This window comes from Oncorhynchus kisutch, linkage group LG27 (genome assembly GCF_002021735.2).
Source record: "Oncorhynchus kisutch isolate 150728-3 linkage group LG27, Okis_V2, whole genome shotgun sequence".
NCBI classification, from domain to species: domain Eukaryota; kingdom Metazoa; phylum Chordata; class Actinopteri; order Salmoniformes; family Salmonidae; genus Oncorhynchus; species Oncorhynchus kisutch.
This window is the reverse complement of record NC_034200.2, coordinates 13,640,054-13,663,567: the sequence shown is the minus strand read 5'-3', so window position 1 is coordinate 13,663,567 and position 23,514 is coordinate 13,640,054. Positions and strand designations below refer to the sequence as shown.

At 43.2% G+C, this 23,514-nt stretch overlaps 1 protein-coding gene across 1 annotated transcript in view; it reads right to left on the bottom strand.

The window, feature by feature from the left end:
• Positions 1–15,448, bottom strand: part of LOC109871517 (parathyroid hormone/parathyroid hormone-related peptide receptor-like) — a 104,473-nt gene extending 89,025 nt beyond the window's left edge. Inside the window, exons 1-3 of the mRNA XM_031806396.1 lie at positions 15,276–15,448; positions 15,064–15,234; positions 14,495–14,540 (exon numbers count right to left, since the gene is read on the bottom strand). Coding sequence (XP_031662256.1) covers positions 14,495–14,540; positions 15,064–15,234; positions 15,276–15,448 — 390 coding nt within the window. The remainder of the gene's footprint in view (positions 1–14,494; positions 14,541–15,063; positions 15,235–15,275) is intronic.
• Positions 15,449–23,514: the final 8,066 nt, after the last annotated feature.

Here is a 23,514-nt window from a genome sequence, read left to right as displayed (position 1 = left end):
TTCCTCACAGGCTTTTTGGAGGTCAGCTGTAGCCGATAGCCTGGCACTATAACTTGATTATATCTAAATATGCAGCAATTTTAATATGGTTAGGGAGAAACATTAATAGGGTACAACATGCAACTCTCAACTAAACTGATTTAATTGTAGTTTTCTCTGTGAACTTCATTTGGAGGCAGAATGCGTATTGCTTACTGAACCAGTAAACAGTATACTAGAGAGTGAATATATATTTAGTGGTATTCAGTAATGAGACATCAGGTCATTTACCATATCCTGCCCAGACATCCAGACAGATGCGTTAAACACCAGCTGTAAAACGATGCGTAGAGCTTACCCATCATGTTCCACAGCAAAATAAGTCGAATTTGAGTCTAAGTATGATATATTTGGGCTTGAAGTGGAAAATCCAAAGTGGGAACTTAAAGTAAGAAAATACAGTGCCTTGCGAAAGTATTCCACCCCCTTGGGGTTTTTCCTATTTTGTTTCATTATAACCTGTAATTTAAATTGATTTTTGGGGATTTGATGTAATGGACATACACAAAATAGTCCAAATTGGTGAAGTCAAATGGAGAAAAAAACTACTTTAAAATGACTTTCCATGAATTAGCAACAATTACCTTCAGAAGTCACATAATTAGTTAAATAAAGTCCACCTGTGTGCAATGTAAGTGTCACATGATCTGTCACGTGATCTCAGTATATCTACACCAGTTCTGAAGTCCTGCAACACCACTAAGCAAGGGGCACCACCAAGCAAGCGGCACCATGAAGAGGAGTGCTCCAAACAGGTCAGGGACAAAGTTGTGGAGAAGTACAAATCAGAATTGGCTTATAAAAAATATCTAAAATGTTGAACATCCCAAGGAGCACCATTACATTTGTTATTTAAAAATGGAAAGAATATGGCACCACAACAAACCTTCCAAGAGAGGTCCACCCATCAAAACTCAAGGACCAGGCAAGGAGGGAATTAATCAGAGAGGCAACAAAGAGACCAAAGATAACCCTGAAGGAGCTGCAAAGCTCCACAGCGGAGATTGGAGTATCTGTCCATAGGACCACTTTAAGATGTACACTCCAAATAGCTGGGCTTTATGGAAAAGCGGCCAGAAAATGCCATTGCTTAAAGAAAGAAATATGCAAACACATTTGGTGTTTGCCAAAAGGCATATGGGAGACTTCCCAAACATATGGAAGAAGGTACTCTGGTCAAAAAAATGAAGCTTTTTGGCCATCAAGGAAAATGCTGTCTGGCGCAAACCCAACACCTCGCATCCCCCCGAGAACCCTATCCCCACAGTGAAGCATGGTGGTGACAGCATCATGCTGTGGGGATGTTTTCATTGGCTGGGACTGGGAAACTGGTCAGAATTGAAGGAATGATGAATGGCACTAAATACAGGGAAATTCTTGAGGGAAACCTTCCAGAGATTTGAGACTGGGACGGAGGTTCACCTTCCAGCAGGACAATTACCTTAAGCAAACTGCTACAGCAACACTCGTGGTTTAAGGAGAAACATTTAAATGTCTTGGAATGGCCTAGTCAAAGCCCAGAGCTCAATCCAATTGGGAATCTGTGGTATGACTTAAAGATTGCTGTACACCTGTGGAACCCATCTAACTTGAAGGAGCTGGAGCAGTTCTGCCTTGAAGAATGGGCAAAAACCCCAGTGGCTAGATGTGCCAAGCTCACAGAGACAGACCCCAAGGGACTTGCAGCTGTAAGTGCTGCAAAAGGTGTCTCTGTAGCTATTTTATTCTGATGAGTGGATGAAGTGGATTGGAGAAATGTCAACACAGCTGGGACACCTCATTGTTTCTGGAGACACATTGTGCATGGTGGCGCTACAGCATGCGTGCAGCTAGCTGGCTAGCTAGCAAGTAGCAGTTGCTCGCTAACTATACAAGTTTGGCTGTCTGGCTGGCTAGCTATAGCTAGCATAGCTAACTGTGCAGTGAAGTAAATCCATGTGAATTAAGTTAATTTATAACTCAGTGATTAAACCACTGTTTTACCAGTACTAACACTACCGCATCGGCTTAGCTTTGTCAGCAAACGCAAAGTTGCGTCATAATTATGTCTTGTCCTTTGCAAATGTTGATATTACTTTGCAGCATTGTGTATCACATTGGCCAGTCAGCACATTCCCTTTGACAGCTAGGTTTATTACTGTAGTTTTGGTTTTAGTTTCTGTAGCTTGCTTTCAAAGTTGAGAGATTGGATGTATGTAGCTAGTGAAATGTGTTCATCCCTCAATTTGTGCACTTCTGTGTTTAGCAGAGTAACATTCTGTCCTTTCGAACAATCACCAAATATATGAACTAATATTGTAGTTGCCTATTTGCCATCCCCCTCTGCTCTGCATGGCCACAGAAGTAAAACCATGGCCAGACAGACACCTTCCTCTCCACTGAGAATGTTTGAGTATGTCATTGTCAAGTTCATAGAATTTAGGCTGTACATTGTCTGTCTGTCATGGATCAATCTTACAATGTGACTATTCACTTACTCCCCTTTTGTGTTTCAGGAGTCAACAGACAAAACAATCAATCCTCACCGAAGTTTTTCCAGAAAAAATGCAGTGTACACATTTATTTGAGTAGCTTATTGTGAAAGTAGGCCTATGTCACTGTAAATAACATAACTCGCACACGCCCAGGATTCTCTCTCTCCCAAAAATCTCTCTCTTATGATTATCCAACCCTCCGAAAATCCCTACACCACCTAGGTGAAGTAAAGTAGAGTCAGGACTATGACAAGGCTGCACAATCATGGGTGGCCCTGACCCGGGGGTTGATGTGGGTAGGATCCCGACAGCATTGTCTTGACTGTATACAGAGAGCAGGAATCCCTACCTGATTCTCAGTTCTCTGGGCTAAATTGAGAACAGCTCAACAGTCATGTATGGACAAGATCCACGACAGACATAATGACAATTCAACAACCTACTGTATGTGTTTCATGTGTCTTACAGGACTGAGGACTCCTGGGCTGTGTGATGCAGGCCAAGCACATAGCCTGAACCAAGCAGAGGCCGAGCAAGCTGGCAATATTGTAATATTGACATAAAGGGAGGATGTGGATGAAACTGTGAAAAAATAAACACAGAAAGGTCCATGTTTATGTAACCAACTACAATTACAAGCTAAGCAAACAATGGAATGGAAAATAAATGATTATAATGTACAGAAAGCCCAGAGATTCATTTTAGTCTACTCCTGTGCTCAGGGCCCTATCACACATTGATCACATGAGGGGTTCCTATGTTACAATATGTTTGAGGGGGGCCACATTGACAATAGAATTGTTATGGGGATCCTCATGAGCACCACTGAAATTATAACCATCGCTGTGTTCTAACAAGCCACAACTTCCTCCTCTCTTGGCTGTAACCTTTACTTCAGTATACACATTCTGTTACAGTAACACTGGTGTTAATGTTTGGCGAATGCAAGCTAACTAGTGATTTTGTACTCCATACATATCAGCAGTGTAATATCTATATATATCTATATATATAAGTTTGATAATACTAAGTAAATAATAAGGAACATAAAGAATGTTTTACCAAATGCATACTGCCGTGCTCCGAACACTCATATTGGACGGGAGAGTCGGAGTATGAGTAAAAATCTAAGTATACGAAACAGAGACCAGAGGGTACTTCTCGAATGCGTACTATGTTTGTACATATTTTAAAGAATGCATCGATGCAAGCTTCAATGTTAAGTACGCAAACAAATATGACGCAACCACAAAACAATTACTCAACATTTGGTGAAATCAATGGCGGCCATTATTGTAGCAGAAGCGAGAGAAAATAAACTCCGACGTTGGAATTACATTTATTTTATTTTATTGGGCTCCCCATGAGCCGACGTCGATGGCGACAGCTAGTCTGCCTCGGGTTTGACACATAGCAAAAACAAACATTACAGACAAAAACACTTACCAATTTACATACATTTACAACTAGGTCAGATAAGGGAGAGGTGTTGTTTTATTAGTTTTTTTAAAGCTAATTTTGCTGTTTGCTTGAGTAATTTGAGCTGGAAGGGATTTCCATGTGATCATGGCCTTGAATTTATTTTGGATTTGGGGACTGTAAAAAGACCCCCGGTGGCATGTCTTTTGGGGTAGGTATGTCTGTAAGAGCTATATGTAAATTGATTATACAGACAATTTGGACATTTCAACATAATAATATGCATATATATATATATATATATATATATATTTATATTTAGTCTACTCCTGTGCTCAGGGCCCTATCACACATTGATCACATGAGGGGTTCCTATGTTACAATATATATATATAAATACTTGATGCAGTTAATCTCTCATCAACCCTCAAGCAGGAAAGACTAGCGTGCATGTTGTTGATGTTAGTTCTGTATGTGCAGTTCAGGGCAAGACATGCTGCTCTGTTTTGAGCCATTTTTCTAGGTCTTTCTTTGTTGCACTTGACCATATTACCAGACAGAAATCAAGATGGGACAAGACCAGAGCCTGAACAACTAGTACAGTTGATGTGTGTCAAAAATGCAGAACATCTTTGCATAACAGATACAGTATACCCCTCCCCATCTTCACCACAACTTTAGCAATATTACTTGACCATGATAATTGACCATCTGATTTTATACCTAGGAGTATGTTGGAAGGTTTTGTTATAAGTGACCCATCAACTGCAATGAACAAAGGTGATTAATTGGGTTTCTGCACATTATATAATTTAAGGTACTCCAAAGTATTTTTTCTTTGTCTTTTATATAATTTATGGTTTGATAATAAACAATAAATGGTCCATGTCTCATTCCCACAATGTGAAAATGTAAGTGTGTCTTGCAGTCTTAATAAGGGCATGCAGCAGGCAAGAATGAGGCAATGGATGCAAAAATGGTGGTTTCATTTACAAAATAAGGATAGTAATGGTAGCAGTGGTTAGGATAGAAAAGAATGTTGGCAAATTAAGCAAAAAGGACAAACTAACAAGAAAATATTTCTCCAAAGAAATCTAAATTAAACTGAACTCAATCCAGGAGTTGGTATACCTTTGGACAAATCTACAGCCTAGTAGTCTACCCATCAGTATTTAGAGATCAATTGGCAATGCCAGGTAGAAATAGGACCTACCTTGCGCCACTACGTGAGGGGAAAAACATTGACTCATCCAATTATAACTGGTTGAAACTTCATTTACAAGCTGAAGGTTATACAAACGTACAGAAGCAGACGCAATCATAACATCACATACCATCTATCTATTTTCAATACTAGATATCTCATTTAAAAGTAACTGTCCAGTAAAAATGTCATTTTTAAAAGCTCATATTCTGTTTGCTCATACCCACATAATGTCGTTCAATTGTCCTTTGCTTGGCCAAAGCATACATTTCAGAAAAAACATTCAGTAAAAACTCCATCTCAAAATTGTTTTTGAAACAAACAATTTTGCATAGGCAGTAGCCTATGCCTAGTCCACAACAACCAGTTGTTCCAGCTTTCGGTGGATGCCTGTGACGTGACTTCCGCATTTGGACGTCAAGGCGACACTACATCTTAACTCCTCCTCCACAATTACTGGATTGATTGAGCAGTGCAGAAGAGAACCTCCCATGACAGTTTTTTTGTCTTCTCATCAAGGCCAGCATGTAGTGGATCTAGTTTCACACATTTGTTTTAAGCCTGCTAAGTTAGGTTACTTTGGCCGAGACAGGCCTGAATGTGATTGACCTAGCCACTTTTTCCTTTTTTCCAACTTCTCCGCCTGGGAGTAGTGACAGGAAGTTATTTTTGCTGACTCTGATCTTTTCGATTCGTTCAGCCAAAAGAACTAATCTTTCAACTCAATTAGTTAATTTCAGTCAGTAATGCACAGAGCACGCAGGACCCCCTACAGGCGAACGATGAACTGAAACTCAAGAGTCATGATTCTTGTCATTCACCATAAGGGGCTTATTGGAACTTTCATTTGTAACTGAGACACTAAAGGTGTGCTTCAAACAATGTACATTTATTGATATATAGACCTACAAATAAGATTATTTCTTGATACATTTCAAACAAAAACAAACCGATGAAAAATTATCCAAAGAAATGTAAATCAAAATGAACTCAATCCATGATATTTCCTGATTTAGGAAACGGTATGCTGTTGGATAAATCTACAGCCTAGTAGCCTACCCACAAGGATACTCTCCACATCAGAGCTTTGCACTGCCCACGTGTAAAATGACATAGAGAACATGGAGGAGCATGGGCCCTATTAGAGCACTGTGGGAGTGTTTGGTCCCTTCTGAGCACTGCCCAAGTGTAAAATTACATAGAAAACCTGGAGGAGCATGGTTTGAGGTTGGAAGGAAATCAACAGGGCCGGCCCTAGCTTTTTGGGGGGCCTAAACTAGATTTAGTTTCTGGGTCACCCCACCTTGCTTGTAAAATATTTTTTTGTGGCCCCCCTATTTACACCGGAGAGACTAAATGTACGTTTAAAAGTTAATTTCCTGCAATTCTCCACATTTTGCATGGGGCATAGAGAACATCTGATAGTTTAACATTTACTCCTGAGGTGCTGACTTGTTGTACCCTCGACAACTACTGTGATTATTATTATTTCACCATGCTGGTCATTTATGAACATTTGAACATCTTGGCCATGTTCTGTTATCCCCACCCGGCACAGCCAGAGGAGGACTGGCCACCCCTCATAGCCGGGTTCCTCTCTAGGTTTCTTTCTAGGTTTTGGCCTTCTAAGGGAGTTTTTCCTAGCCACTGTGCTTCTACACCTGCACTGCTTGCTGTTTGGGGTTTTAGGCTGGGTTTCTGTACAGCACTTTGATATATCAGCTGATGTAAAAAGTGCATGTTCTACAATTCTACAGATTATGCCATGGGGCAGAGAGAAAATGTTGCCGTTTTAAAACTAACTTTGTGCAATTCTGCTCATTGAGCCATGGGGCGGACAGAACATGTAGCAGTTTTACAGCTAATTTCCTGCTATTCTTAATATTTTATTTTGGGGTGGAAACAAAAGGAATTTCATGTACTTCTACCCATTTTGCCATGACTTATGCCATGTTCATATGATATCAGGGCCCCTGGGCACATGCCCTGTATTCCTGGTAATTAATTTGGCCATGATCACTACCAGGTGTAGATAACTGGCTAGACTAAACAACAACAAAATAATTGCTGACATAGGCTAATTGAGTGACTGTCAGTGACATTACAAGAGAAAAACTGCTGATGCACGACCAAATTTTGAAATTGCACCTTGTGTATTCTAGTTCTAAACAGTAAATTGAGATCCAAACTAAGTTTTGGTTGGGGGCCTGTCATGCCACATAGTGGACAAAAAAGTGCCCCCCGCCCCCAAAGCGTCCGTTGCTTGGCTGGTTGCTTGGCTCTATTTTACCTTGTAGCAGTCGCGAAGGAAGGAGGACACGGGCAGTTATAGTTCTATTTCACCTCATAAACATTCGCTAAGTCCAAGCAAAATTATTACCTCAGAATTGCTCTCCAAGGACAGTGTTTTTGATGGTGATAACCTGCTGACTACCTGCTGCTTCAGAGGACCGAAAAGACTGGAAAGAGAACACTCTTTCTTTACCATATATTTGTCTTTATATAAGTAACGTACACCCCATTCCGTACAAATGTAATTCAACCGCGACATTCAAACAAGGCTGCAAAGAAAACTAATGGGACTGTAGCGACTGTGTTGACTTCAAAATCTGGGGTGTGAACTACGTTTCTATTCAAGCGTTGATAGACATGGTAATGGCTCTATAGTATTGGAGAAAAGTTGAAAAAACTGACCCTCCATTACATTGTGACGTGTCATGCCGTAACGTACAGCATGCATAAAGCAACTATTTCTGTCTTACTATCTATCTCCACCAGGTATAGCACTTCTCTCATTGTTTATAAACAAGAAATGGACAGTTACGGGGGTAAGGGGGGGATACCTAGTCATTTTTTGCGTCATCACTGTAAGCGATCGTCACTCTCAAAGCCGCTGTTAACTTCTGAAGATCACTTTAGCACCGCTCTAAAAACCCGATTCAAATTCGACACAAACCTTCAAATAGGTATGTAATGACATATTATATAAACTCTTTATAGTGTTTTATTTACATTTTAGAGGTGATAAGGGGATAAGTTGGACAGATCGAGTGAAAAAAAAAACGTTTTCCCACACATCTCCTCTCCTTCTCTCTACCACGCATTCGTTTATCTTCCCCACCCGCCATTTTTAAAAAGACCCGAAGGAGCTCATTGCCTTCTTCAGTCATGCAGAAACAGGCAGCGTGAAGGTCTTGGCATGAATTCTGTTTGAAAGGGGAGAAATTGTGCTTTACAATGGTATTGACATTACAGTTGATCTGGAAATATTATGTATGTTTTTTGGGTGCTAAAATAAGGTCAATTGTACGGACCAAGGCGATGTACAAAAGTGAGTGAGTTTACGTTAAATATTGTCAAATAGGAAGGAATCTTTTCTAGTTGTTGACGCTGGCTAGCTAGCTAGCAGGCATGCCAGACAGTTTTATTTAGCTAATGTTAGCTAGCTAGCTACTATAACTGTTGGTTTGCACTTCAATGGCATCCCTCAAGGAGATTTTATTTTGTCTTTCCAACCAGGCGAAGTACTATGAAGGCACCACTGATCTCGACAAGAGGATACTTATTTTCCACCATAATTTGCAAATTAATTAATTAAAAATCCTACAATGTGATTTTCTGGATTTTTTTCTCATTTTGTCTGTCATAGTTGAAGTGTACCTATGATGAGAATTTACAGGCCTCTCTCATCTTTTTAAGTGGGAGAACTTGCACAATTGGTGGCTGACTAAATAATTTTTTGCCCCACTGTAGCTATGTACAACCATTTTTCAACTACCATTTTTCATCTAGGTAGTTGGTCATTTACATGTTGCTAGCTATACTTATAGTTCAGTTGAGGCTGATGAGGGGAGGATGGCTCTAATAATGTCTAGAAAAGAGTCAAACACGTGGTTTCAATGTGATACCATTTAATTGCAAAAGTCACTGAAGCTGGAGACTTAAATCTCCCTCACTAAATATAAGCATCAGCTGTCAGAGCAGCTTACTGATCACTGCACCTGTACACAGCCCATCTGTAAATAGCCCACCCAATTGCCTCATCCCCATATGGTTATTGTTTTGCTCTTTTGCACACCAGTATCTCTACTTGCACATCATCTGCACATCTATCACTCCAGTGTTAATGCTCAATTGTCATTATTTCGCCACTATGGCCTATTTATTGCTTTACCTCCCTAATCGTGCTACATTTGCACACACTGTACATAGACTTTTCAATTGTGTTATTGGCTGTATGTTTGTTTATCCCATATGTAACTGTTGTTTTTGTCGCACTGCTTTGCTTTATCTTGGCGAGGTTGTAGGTGTAAATGAGAAGTTAAACCTGATCAATCAAATGGATAGGTGTAAGCAATTATGGTGATTTAAAATGCTCTTTACTAGGTTTCTTCACTCGACAGACACAGAGAGAGAGGAAGAGGAAGAAAGAAAGGATACAAGGGAGAGAGGGAGAGAGAGGTGGAAACAGAGTGGAAGACAGACAGAGAGAGAGATGGAGAGAGAGAAACAGAGAGAGAGAAAGCCAGCAGTGCAAATGTACTTGGACTTGAGTATTTCAACAACTCCCCTTACAACTTGACAGGCAATCATATGTACCTACGGGGGAAGGATGGCCAGCCACACAGGAGGGTGATTTTTACTAAGGAGAAGGGGGGTCGTGCTGACCGAGATGCATGCTGGCCGTTTCGAAGTTAAGCATATGATTGCAAAAATCAACCTACACTTCTTCTGACAGGGGATTGTCAACGAGTTGGAAAGCTGGGCAAATGTAAACCTTTTGTTTATCAATCACATTCTATTATATCTGAAATTATTATGATTAAAAAAAAAGTCATATCAGAGAGCACACAATGTTTCAATTTGTCACTTTTTGCTTAAAGGTCAGTACCCTGTCTAGTTAGGTCAGTAAAGGAAGAGTACATGCTTTACTCTAAATTCCCTTCTGTAGCACATTAAAAATAGTGCTTGGAACCAATAATAGATTTTAATTTTGTTTGATACCCATTAAGGACGAGACTGGCGAAGCCACCTCCAAGGCGATGGTGGACATCTTCAACACCCACGGGTCTCCTGAGGTCATCTTGAGTGACCTTTGTCATGAACGCTGGAACAAGGTTTGAATGTTATAGGATTATATTCTGTCACCAATGGTTTGTTTTATTTATTTTCTAGCTTTTTGTTCATGGTACATAATAGGACATATTTCAATACCTTACATTGTCAATAGATATTGCTTTCCTGCCCCCTCCTCCAGGTTTAGTGAATGGAACAAACAGACCCTCAAGACGGCCATGGGCAAGACCCTTGATTTGTACCAGGAAGGGTGGGAGAACAATCTGAATGTAATTTTTTTTGCACACAACATCAGCATCCAGGCCTCTGTATGGACGGGAGCCGCAGCTGTTGAATGAGGTAAACAATGCACTTGTATATACAATTTATTACATACACTGTAGTCTTTCAAATTTGTGATTGACTTCGTGTTTGTCTATTGCTATTTTTGTATAACGTACTTTCAGATCACTAAAGCTCCACCTGATGTGATGGAAGTTGTCGAACCAGATCAGAAAGCCTTTGAGGACCACCTTCAGGCACGGACTGAGAAGGATGTGGAGGTTTTTTTATCAGATAAAAGCTTGAGCTTTGGTTGACATTTGAGAAAGTAAGCTTTGATTAACATTTGAGAAAGCAAGAAATGGTAGTTATGCTGAGCTTATAAAAATGTATCACTTTGATTTACCTCTCCAAATGACTTTAAGACCATCGACTCTCCGAGCCTCCCAGGAGGTATCCCATCCACCAGAACCAGAGAGTTTGGATCAGTCTGATTCTCTGTGCTCTGAGTCGGAGGGGTACCAGCATGAGGTAGGCTATACCTTCCAAAAGTGTTGAAAAGTACATATCTCCCATTTATAACACTGCGCTAATCCATCACATTTTCTCACAGTAAAGTGTTACCTGTGTGTTTTCTTGTTTACATCTCCTACCCTGTTCCCTTTAACTCTGCTCCTATTCTCCAGGACCTAGGGGTTCTGCCCAACACCCAGATGTGGATCCACCTCATGTCCTCCATTACCAACCACCCTCCAACTTTTCATTACATCATCAAATCAAATCAAATCAAATTTATTTATATAGCCCTTCGTACATCAGCTGATATCTCAAAGTGCTGTACAGAAACCCAGCCTAAAACCCCAAACAGCAAGCAATGCAGGTGGAGAAGCACGGTGGCTAGGAAAAACTCCCTAGAAAGGCCAATACCTAGGAAGAAACCTAGAGAGGAACCAGGCTATGTGGGGTGGCCAGTCCTCTTCTGGCTGTGCCGGGTGGAGATTATAACAGAACATGGTCAAGATGTTCAATGTTCATAAATGACCAGCATGGTCGAATAATAATAAGGCAGAACAGTTGAAACTAGAGCAGCAGCACAGTCAGGTGGAAGTTGAAACTGGAGCAGCAGCATGGCCAGGTAGACTGGGGACAGCAAGGAGTCATCATGTCAGGTAGTCCTGGGGCATGGTCCTAGGGCTCAGGTCAGTTGAAACTGGAACAGCAGCATGGCCAGGTGGACTGGGGACAGCAAGGAGTCATCATGTCAGGTAGTCCTGGGGCATGGTCCTAGGGCTCAGGTCCTCCGAGAGAGAGAAAGAAAGAGAGAAGGAGAGAATTAGAGAACGCACACTTAGATTCACACAGGACACCGAATAGGACAGGAGAAGTACTCCAGATATAACAAACTGACCCCAGCCCCCCGACACATAAACTACTGCAGCATAAATACTGGAGGCTGAGACAGGAGGGGTCAGGAGACACTGTGGCCCCATCCGAGGACACCCCCGGACAGGGCCAAACAGGAAGGATATAACCCCACCCACTTTGCCAAAGCACAGCCCCCACACCACTAGAGGGATATCTTCAACCACCAACTTACCATCCTGAGACAAGGCTGAGTATAGCCCACAAAGATCTCCGCCACGGCACAACCCAAGGGGGGGGGGGGGGGGGGGGGGGGGCGCCAACCCAGACAGGATGACCACAACAGTGAATCAACCCACTCAGGTGACGCACCCCCTCCAGGGACGGCATGAGAGAGCCCCAGCAAGCCAGTGACTCAGCCCCTGTAATAGGGTTAGAGGCAGAGAATCCCAGTGGAAAGAGGGGAACCGGCCAGGCAGAGACAGCAAGGGCGGTTCGTTGCTCCAGAGCCTTTCCGTTCACCTTCCCACTCCTGGGCCAGACTACACTCAATCATATGACCCACTGAAGAGATGAGTCTTCAGTAAAGACTTAAAGGTTGAGACCGAGTTTGCGTCTCTGACATGGGTAGGCAGACCGTTCCATAAAAATGGAGCTCTATAGGAGAAAGCCCTGCCTCCAGCTGTTTGCTTAGAAATTCTAGGGACAATTAGGAGGCCTGCGTCTTGTGACCGTAGCGTACGTATAGGTATGTACGGCAGGACCAAATTAGAGAGATAGGTAGGAGCAAGCCCATGTAATGCTTTGTAGGTTAGCAGTAAAACCTTGAAATCAGCCCTTGCTTTGACAGGAAGCCAGTGTAGAGAGGCTAGCACTGGAGTAATATGATCAAATTTTTTGGTTCTAGTCAGGATTCTAGCAGCCGTATTTAGCACTAACTGAAGTTTATTTAGTGCTTTATCCGGGTAGCCGGAAAATAGAGCATTGCAGTAGTCTAACCTAGAAGTGACAAAAGCATGGATTAATTTTTCTGCATCATTTTTGGACAGAAAGTTTCTGATTTTTGCAATGTTACGTAGATGGAAAAAAGCTGTCCTCGAAATGGTCTTGATATGTTCTTCAAAAGAGAGATCAGGGTCCAGAGTAACGCCGAGGTCCTTCACAGTTTTATTTGAGACGACTGTACAACCATTAAGATTAATTGTCAGATTCAACAGAAGATCTCTTTGTTTCTTGGGACCTAGAACAAGCATCTCTGTTTTGTCCGAGTTTAATAGTAGAAAGTTTGCAGCCATCCACTTCCTTATGTCTGAAACACATGCTTCTAGCGAGGGCAATTTTGGGGCTTCACCATGTTTCATTGAAATGTACAGCTGTGTGTCATCCGCATAGCAGTGAAAGTTTACATTATGTTTTCGAATAACATCCCCAAGAGGTAAAATATATAGTGAAAACAATAGTGGTCCTAAAACGGAACCTTGAGGAACACCGAAATTTACAGTTGATTTGTCAGAGGACAAACCATTCACAGAGACAAACTGATATCTTTCCGACAGATAAGATCTAAACCAGGCCAGAACATGTCCGTGTAGACCAATTTGGGTTTCCAATCTCTCCAAAAGAATGTGGTGATCGATGGTATCAAAAGCAGCACTAAGGTCTAGGAGCACGAGGACAGATGCAGAGCCTCGGTCCGATGCCATTAAAATGTCATTTACCACCTTCACAAGTGCCGTCTCAGTGCTATGATGGGGTCTAAAACCAGACTGAAGCATTTCGTATACATTGTTTGTCTTCAGGAAGGCAGTGAGTTGCTGCGCAACAGCCTTCTCTAAAATTTTTGAGAGGAATGGAAGATTCGATTAGTTTTTTCATCATCTACTGCTACTGTTATTGTCATGTTGTCATTATCTGCTAAGAAAGTTTCTTTGCTCTATTATACTGGCCACACAATATGTGAGACACTATCACTGCAAACATTCAGAACAAAGAGAGCAGTATTGCCTGGACTTTGCCGTCTCCCTCTTCAAGTCCCACTTCTGAGGCTCAAGGCACAAGGCGAGACCCAGATGCAGACACAGGAGGCAGATGGTTGGAGTCTTACAATGTTTATTAACCCCAAAAGGTGTTTAAAAAGGACAAGAGAATGGTTGTGTACAGGCAAAAGGTCAAAACCAGTTCAGAGTCCAATTGGTACCCAAGTCCAGGCAGATTCAAGGTCAGGGCAGGCAGGATGATCAGGCAGGCGGGAAAGTAGTCCAGAGTCAGGAAGTGGTCAAAACCGGGAAGACTAGCAAAAGAGAATAGAAAATGAGTATGGGGAAAAACACTCTGGTTGACTTGACTAAACATACAAGACGAACTGGCACAGAGAGACAGGGATAAATACACTGTAGAAAATAAGCAACACCTGGAGGGGGTGGAGACGAGACAATCACAGGGACAGGTGAAACAGATCAGGGCGTGAGAGTACTCCCCCCCTCCTCCCAGGGACACATACCTGGCTGACCGGGGTGTCGGTGGTGGAAATCAGCGATGAGGGCCGGGTCGACGATGTCTTTAGCAGAACCCAGCACCTCTCCTTCGGGCCATAACCCTCCCAGTCAACCAGGTACTGGAAACCCCTGACCCGTGGTCGAACCCTCAGGAGGCGTCTCACCGTATACGCTGGCTGGCCATCGATTACCCGGGGGGGATGGTAGGGCCTGGAAACAGATGACAAAGGACAGTGAGACACGGCTTAATTCTGGACACATGGAAAGTAGGGTGGATACGGAGGGTACGGGGTAACACAAGACGGACAGCAGTGGAACTAAGGACTCTAGAGATGGGAAAAGAACCAATGAAATGGGGAGACAGTTTGCTGGACTCTACCCGCAGGGGCAGGTCCCGAGTGGGAAGCCATAAACTGTGCACAATGCGGTAGCGGGGAGATGGGGTCCGGCAATGGTACCTGGAGTTAGTCTTGAGAATAGCTTCCCTGGCTCTTCTCCAGGTACGACGACAGAGGCGGACAAACATCCAGTACACTGACCTCCTGCTCCTGTTCTGGGAAGAGTGGAGGCTGATACCCCATGGAGCACTCGAAAGGGGAGAGTCCTGTGGCAGAACAGGGAATTTCCAGGCATACTCCACCCAGACCAGTTGATGGCTCCAGGTAGTGGGGTTTGGTTGAGACCAGGCATCTCAAGGTGGTTTCCAGGTCTTGGTTGGCTCGCTCTGACTGACCCTTGGTTTTGGGATGGAATCTGGATGACAGGCTGGCCGATGACCCAATATGGGTGTAGAATACCTTCGCATTGCACCTCGCGAACCAGGTTCTCAATAGCCCAATCCACAGTGGCAGCAAGGCATGAGGTAGGGAGAATGGTTTCAGAGGTCAAGGGTGTGGCAGAGGAACTGTATAAGCGGGAGAGAGCGTCAGGCTTCACATTTTTTACCCTGGGTGGTTGGAAATGGTGAAGTTGACTCTGGTAAACAACAGGGCCCACAGGGCCTGCCTGGAGTTGGGGCACTTGGCTCTACGGAGATATTCCAAGTTTTTATGGTCGGTCCAGACCAAGAATGGCTGTTCTGCTCCTTCCAGCCAGTGCCTCCACTCTTCCAACGCCATCTTAACCCGCCAGGAGTTCTAGGTTGCCTACACGGAGACCATTTGGAAAGTACCTTGGGAGAGGTGAGTGCCGAGAGGGGGGCCGCCAGGGTGCTGTAATCCCAAATGAAACGGAGGTAGAAGTTAGCAAAACCAAGAAACCGTTACAACTGCACCCTGGACGTTGGTTGAGGCCAATCCACCACTGCTTTCAATATTCCAGGATCCATCTGAACATTGCCCTCGGCAATGACATATCCCAGAAAGGTGATAGTAGAGCGGTGGAACTCACACTTATTGGCTTTCACAAACAATTGGTTCTCTAGGAGGCGCTGAAGGAACTGTCTGACATGAAGTACATGTTCTTGGGCAGATCGGGAAAAAAACTGCATGTCGTGAAGGTAAACAAACACAAAACGGTTTAGCATGTCCCGGAGCACATAGTTGACCAAAGCCTGGAAAACAGCGGAGGCGTTGGTGAGTCCAAATAGCATGACATGGTACTCACAATGTACACTGGCTGTGTTGAAGGCTGTCTTCCACCTGTCCCCCTCGCGTATCTGAAACAGGTGGTAGGCATTCCGAAGGTCCAACTTGGAAAACATGGTGACCCCCTGGAGAGGTTCAAACGCAGAGGAGAGGAGAGGCAGGGGGTAACGATTTTAGTCAATGCATGGATACAGGATCTTGTCCTTCTTCTCCACAAAGAAAAACCCTGTGCCGGTAGGAGATGCAGATGGATGGACGGCCCCTGTGGCCAGAGACTCCTCTATGTACTCCTCCATAGCTTTGGTCTCTGGTCCAGACAGAGAATACAACCGACCCCGAGGTGGTGTTGTACCTGGGAGAAGATCAATGGCACAATCATAAGGACGTGCGGGGGAAGGGATGTAGCACGTGCCTTACTGAACACTTCCAGGAGGTCATGGTATTCAGTGGGAATAGCAGAGACTTCCACAGTCTTGCTAACATCCGGAGGAAAACGACTTGGGGAAGGCTGTGCTGCTTGAAGGCAGTGGGAATGGCAAAATGGGCTCCAACCCAGGATGGAGCTTGTGGTCCAGTCAATCACAGGATTGGGCTTTTGGAGCCAGGAAAATCCCAAACAACCGGAACATGGGGAGATGCAATGAGGAGGAATTGTACGGTCTCACTGTGGTTACCAGAAATCCGTAATTGAATGGGCACAGTTCTATGGGTGACTTCCCCTATAGAGTGGCCATCCAGTGCCCTAGCATCTATGGGCACAGAGAGAGGCTGAGTGGGAATACCAAGCTCCAAATCAATAGTGGCATCCATAAAACTTTCATCAGCCCCAGAGTCAATGAGCACTTGAAGAGACTTAGATTGGTCTCCCCACAGCACAAAAAAGGGTGCGCGGGTGATGGGAATGAAGGAACTCCCAGTCTGACTCACCATAGTACTGGTACCTACTAAAGACAAGGGTTTCCTAATAGGGAAGGTAGCTATCAAATGTCCTGCCCCTCCACAGTGCAGACAACGGTTACTATTCATCCTCCGTGATCTTTCCCCAACTGATAACCTAGGTCTTCCCAACTGCATAGGCTCAGGAGTATCCAACAAACCCTTCATAGATTCATCGAGAGGGCTTGGGGGGCTTCGAATCCTCTCGGAAAAGCTGCTTTCGGAAACTTCCGGATTCCCTCAAAGGAGAATGAGCCATAGCGGGTGCACAAGTGTGCCTGAGACCAGACCTCCTCTCACTCTTAGGCATCTATCAATTTGAATGGTTATGGCGATAAGGGAGTCGAGGTCCACCGGCAATTCCCAAGCAGCTAGCTCATCCTTATAATCCAGATAATCTGTGCAGAAAAGTATCGAAAAGATACTCCGGATTCCAGGCACTCTCGGCGGCCAACGTGCAAAAATCAACCCCTTAGTCTGTTACCCTATGGGAGTTTTGATGTAAGTCAAGCAGTTTGCTGGCCACTTTCCTCCCGGATACTGGAGACTCAAATACCTTTCTCACCTCTGCATAAATTCCTCCAGATGGCCTCAAATGGCAGATTGTTACTCCCAAGCTGCCGTAGCCCAGGAGAGTGCCCTTCCCCACATAAGGGACACTGATGGCATTACCCTTACGGTTGATGAGGATCTCCATATGGAAAATGTACGGCCCATTACTAGATGTCCATGAGTGTTTTTAAAATAGGCTGACAGACTCAGGTTGTCCTGAGTCACTAAAGCTGGAGACTCTTATCTCCCTCACTAGCTTTAAGCACCAGCTGTCAGAGCAGCTCACAGATCACTGCACCTGTACATAGCCCATCTGTAAATAGCCCATCCAACTACCTCATCCCCAAACTTTATTTATTTATCTTGCTCCTATGCACCCCAGTATCTCTACTTGCACATTCATCTTCTGCACATTCTACCATTCCAGTGTTTAATTGCTATATTGTAATTACTTCACCACCATGACCTATTTATTGCCTTACCTCCCTTATCCTACCTCATTTGCACATGCGGTATATAGACTTTTTTGTTTATGTTTGTTTGTTTATTCCATGTGTAAATCTGTGTTGTTGTATGTGTCGAACTTCTTTGCTTTATCTAGGCCAGGTCGCAATTGCAAATGAGAACTTGTTCTAAACTAGCCTAACTGGTTAAATAAAGGTGAAAATTGTGCCTCAGGGCCGGCTCTTCCGGGAAGTCATCAAATAAAGTCTCTCATTTTTCCGCTGTTCCGGAAAATTCCACCACATGGCGACTGGCTGCGTATTGCAAATGGATAAAACATCACCAAATGGACATGGCCATTTCTCCTAAACGGAAAAGACCTCAAAGACGAAACTTGGTGGGCACAGGTTTGGCTAAATGGGCTTTTACCCCAGAAACAAGATGCCATCGAGGCCTCAATGCTTTTTGAGTTAAGGCCCATTTTCTGGGATTAAAGGTCAAAAATTGTAATAGAGCGCTTCACATCAATGTACATGAACCTACTGTGTAAGGAAAAAAAGAACCAGCCATTTATCTATCGTACGTTAAGAGAAATAATTCAATATCTATTCGGTGATGGTTAAAGAAATGTGTTTCTTTTCCAAAATAATTATAGATCCAGTTGCGACGTGTTTAGACGAATCTGTTAAGGCGGGTTTCGGAGCAGATTTCTGTGATTTTCTGAACTCACTCACTCACTCTCACACACACACACACTCACTCACTCACTCACTCACTCACTCACTCACTCACTCACTCACACAATCACTCACTCACACACACACACACACACACACACACACACACACACACACACACACACACACACACACACACACACACACACACACACACACACACACACACACACACACACACACACACACACACACACACACACACACACACAATGGGGAGTGACAGTGTGAGGCTTAGAGACACACAGAGCCTGCAATTGTTTCCTGCATTCAAACTATCAAAGAACCGTCAGACCTAGAGCTCTGAAACTATATTTACATGTTCTTGAACTTAAGTCGATAGTGCACAGTGAGTTATTTGGCTTTAGAATGTTCGCAGGCTGAGAAACAGCCTTGTCCATTTGCAATGACTAATTCTTTTTGATCATTGCGAAAATGACGACATTTTGAAAAATCCCAGAATCTCGGTGCATTGAAACCACCTCGCTCATACAGACAGATCCTAAAGTTTCTGTCCGATAGCTCATTCAAGGACGACGTAGCAACACCCGGAAAAAGTTAATTTTCAGCACCAAATAAGGTTGCTGCTCGGGCTCCGAATTACCTATCGAGCCGAAACACAGGATTTGGGATTGTCTCAGCTAAGCCTACACACAACGTCAGAACTGGACCCACAGCTATAATGTAACTACGTGTTTTAAGTTTTTATTATGGTTTAAACAGAAGGCGTTGTGACTTTTGGGCCTACTCTGAAATATGTGATAGTTGGCTTCTAAACGTGTTGGACAAAGTGGGTTTGGTATCAGTATGTATCAGTTTGGTGTCAGAATGATATATTTTTGACTGATGGACGCTGACTTGATTTTTGACATTCATCCTTTTGCAGTACTTTTAAAGAGTGATGAACCATCACCAAATTGACAGGCTGAAATCAACACCAACGAGCGAAGGGTGAGGAATCACTATCACTGTCCGGCCATCCTGAGTTCAACGGGCCAGTCAATTGGGCATTTCTGCAGTATATTAGAGCATGTCAATCTCGTGATGGTAAATGCCCTGGTCCTTCTGGATGTTTTTCAAAAAATATTTAAAAAATTGACAGAGTCCCACTTCTCTCTCTCATTTCACCAAATTCTTACTTCCTATGACTTTCTATGATCAAACATGACAAATAGACATTCTATGTTGATATACCACATAGTGGTATATATAATTTGGTCAGTATAAATGCCATTTGGACATGGTTTACTGACTTTCGGGTTCGGAAGCCGACTTCCTATGATCATATATGGCAAATGGACATAACATCCTGATTTGGTACTTTCAATACTTAGGTATGGCATTTGGACATTTCTTATGCCATTTGGCCATGGTTCACTGACTTTTCGGTTTCGGAAGCTGACATCCTATGATCATATATTGCAAATGGACAAAACATAGGCCTTATGGTCAAACTCAATAAAATAAGACAGATGTATGTTCATACGGTTATTACATATGTATAACTGACAAAAAAATAATAATAATTGAAAAATGGTCCAGAAAGCACTTTTGTAGAGGGGGTTGTATTTTTTTTAAGTATTAGATTTTCTAAATTTAACGGTAGAGCACGCTCGCCATCTTTTGGATTTTTGGGGTATGACACTTGGCATCTGCCATGTTCCACTTGCCATATGGTTTGGATGAACTGCACTCCATTCAAATGGTATTTGCGATTGTGTATATTTTTCGCCCAATGGCAATAAGTTGCCATTCATTTTTGTCCATTTCATGGGGGTCTTCCCCTCGACATTAACATAATTATATATGCTATCTTCGATCGGTCTGAAGGAAACAAAGATGGCTGTAGCTCAAAAATAAGTGAGCACTGAGAAAGAAAACCCCTGCAGGTACCATGATTCCCCAAATATCGCTCCAGAGGCGGTAAGCAGGGTTCTCGGGGAGCCGGGATAGGCTGTACAAACTCACCACAGATAGGGAGAAAATTACTGGGTGATTGGAGTTTTTCAGAGGTGGCAGGGAGCCTTTGAGCTAACTCCCTGATTTGCTCCATAATAGCCTTTAACCCATGGCCGTGGCGTCCATCAAGGAACTGAGCCCTTCCAAAAGGACCTGTACCAACTCCTCATGTCTCCCAATGGTGGCTCCCTGCAGGGAGACAGCGTGACGGAGCTGGTCCAAGTCTGCTGAGTCTGTCATGGTCAGTTCATACTATCAAGGCACAAGGCGAGACCCAGATGCAGACACAGGAGGCAGATGGTTGGAGTCTTACAATGTTTATTAATCCAAAAAGGAGTAGGCAAGAGAATGGTCTTGTACAGCCAAAAGGTCAAAACCTGTTCAGAGTCCAATATGTACGGAAGGGCAGGCAGACTCAAGGTCACGGCAGGCAGCATGATCAGGCAGGCGGGAAAGTAGTCCAGAGTCAGGCAGTGGTCAAAACCTGGAAGACTAGCAAAAGTGAATAGAAAAGGAGTACGGGGAAAAAAAACACGCTGGTTGACTTGACTAAACATACAAGACGAACTGGCACAGAGAGACAGGAAACACAGGGATAAATGCACTGGGGAAAATAAACGACACATGGAGGGGGTGGAGACAATCATAGGGACAGGTGAAACAGATCAGGGTGTGACAATAATCTTAAAGAAACAGCTGTTTCACAAGGTGTTCATTATTGTAAGTTGTAATGTATGCTTTGATGGTATTTATGTTTATTTGTTCAATATTATTCATTGTATCCTAGGATCTACAATATGTATCTACAATAGATACATATATATTCAGCCACAAGGGTGTACTAATGAGGAGGACTACTGAAATAATATTATTTCAGTGTAGATAAGGGAAGACCAGGTTCAAATAAAAACATTACAGCCAGACAATCTGGTGTATGAATCAGGTGGATTTACATAAGAATGGAGTGGAAATTAGCTGACTTTTTGATCTGTAAGGTATGTAACTTTAATGTGTCAAGCAGATTACAAGCAGATTGCCATTTTCGAAATGAAGCAACATTTAAGACATGTTTTTCATGTTGTAATGTTACCAAGGTACCCAAAAGTAGTTTGAAGTAATACTTTCATTTTATTAGCTAAACAAAACTTGTTTAAACAGCAAAATTGTCACGGAGATCAGCCTTGTTTGCATAGCGATGATGAAAATAACATAATTTAGGCTGTAATGATTCTAATCATTAGGTCATCACACCGTTGATATAGCAACGGACACTAATAACTCATTAAATCCCATTGTGAAGCAGAGGGGGACACTTTTTGGCTGGGGGGCATTATTTGGCATGACAGGCCCCCTAGCTGCTGCTTATGTCCAGGGCCGGCCCTGGCAATCAAGGAACCACTTTGGCTTCAATCAGAGCCCTCAACTAGAAGGATCTGAGTACAGCGAGAATAGCTGCTGAGTTTCTAGGGCTCTCAGGCAAGGGTTGTGCAGGTAGTCTTTGTTTTGACGTTTAATGTAGATTAAAGTTTGTTCAAGTGATGGCATTGTAAGATTGAATAGAGCTCTTGTAAAGTTTTCTTCAGATACTTTCTCCAATAATTATAATGAGTGGGTCATTTAGTCACACTTTCATTTATTCAACAGCTTTCATTCATATAAAATTGTACAGCTTGTTCCTCATCTGTCACACAGAAAGTAAGTGGGTGTTGACTCCATCTCACATATTTAACTTTTTAGCCAAAGGAGGGCACTGTGGTCCCGTTTTTCCTGGTGACAGTTTGACAGTGTGGCGCTTGCCTCATAGTAGCAGGTTCATGTTCAGTGAATGTTTTTTTCTATTCAGTGCTGCTCTATGTTGTATGGTTTGAAATGCGCATAATTACCAGACAATGTAATGTACATACCATACAATTCACTGTTGTCAGAGAGTTTAAAATGGGGATTTTTTTTTATAAAGAAAAAAATTATTTTTCATATGTAAATCTAATCAGGAATCCTGAGGTCTAGTCCTATCACTGAATGTATAATAACCCCATATTCGACATAAGTGGACTTCAATGGTCAGAGAGGAATAGAGGGGAAAAGAGACTATCATATCTGAGCACAGAGTTCCTGTAGAAAGCATAAACTGACTGTACAAAAGATTAGACTGACCAGGTGAATCCAGGTGAAAGATATGATCCCTTATTGGTGTCACCTGTTAAATCCTCTTCAAGCAGTGTAGATGAAGGGGAGGAGACAGGTTAAAGAAAGATTGTTAAGCCTTGAGACAATTGAGACATGGATTGTGAATGCATGCGATTCAGAGGGTGAAGGGGCAAGAATAAAGATGTAAGTGCCTTTGAACAGGTATGGTAGCAGGTGCCAGGCGCACGGCTTTGAGTGTGTCAAGAACTGCAAACCTGTGCCTCCCGAGTAGCGCAGTGGTCTAAGGCACTGCATCTCAGTGCTAGCTGTGTCACTAGAGATTCTGGGTTCGTGTCCAGGCTCTGTCTCAGCCGGCAGCGACCCAGGAGACCCATGGGGCGGCGCACAATTGGCCAAGCATCGTCTGGGTTAGGGGAGAGATTGGTCAGCCGGGATGTCCTTGTCCCATTGCGCACTAGCGACTCTTGTGGCGGGCCAGGTGCAGTGCACGCTGACACGGTAGCCAGGTGTATGGTGTTTCCACAGACACATTGGTGCGGCTGGCTTCCGGTTTAATTGAGCATTGTGTCAAGAAGCAGTACAGCTTGGTTGGGTTGTGTTTCGGAGGACAAAACTGTAACTACCAATTGGATACCACAAAATTGGGGAGACAAAAAGTGGAAAGAAAAAAGAACTGCAAACACCCGTGTGTTTCAAGAATGGTCAGCAAACCAAAGGACATCTAGCCAACTTGACACAACTGTGGGAAGCATTGGAGTCAACATGTGCGAGTATCTCTGTGGAATGCTTTCGACACCTTGTAGTCCATGCCACAACAAATTG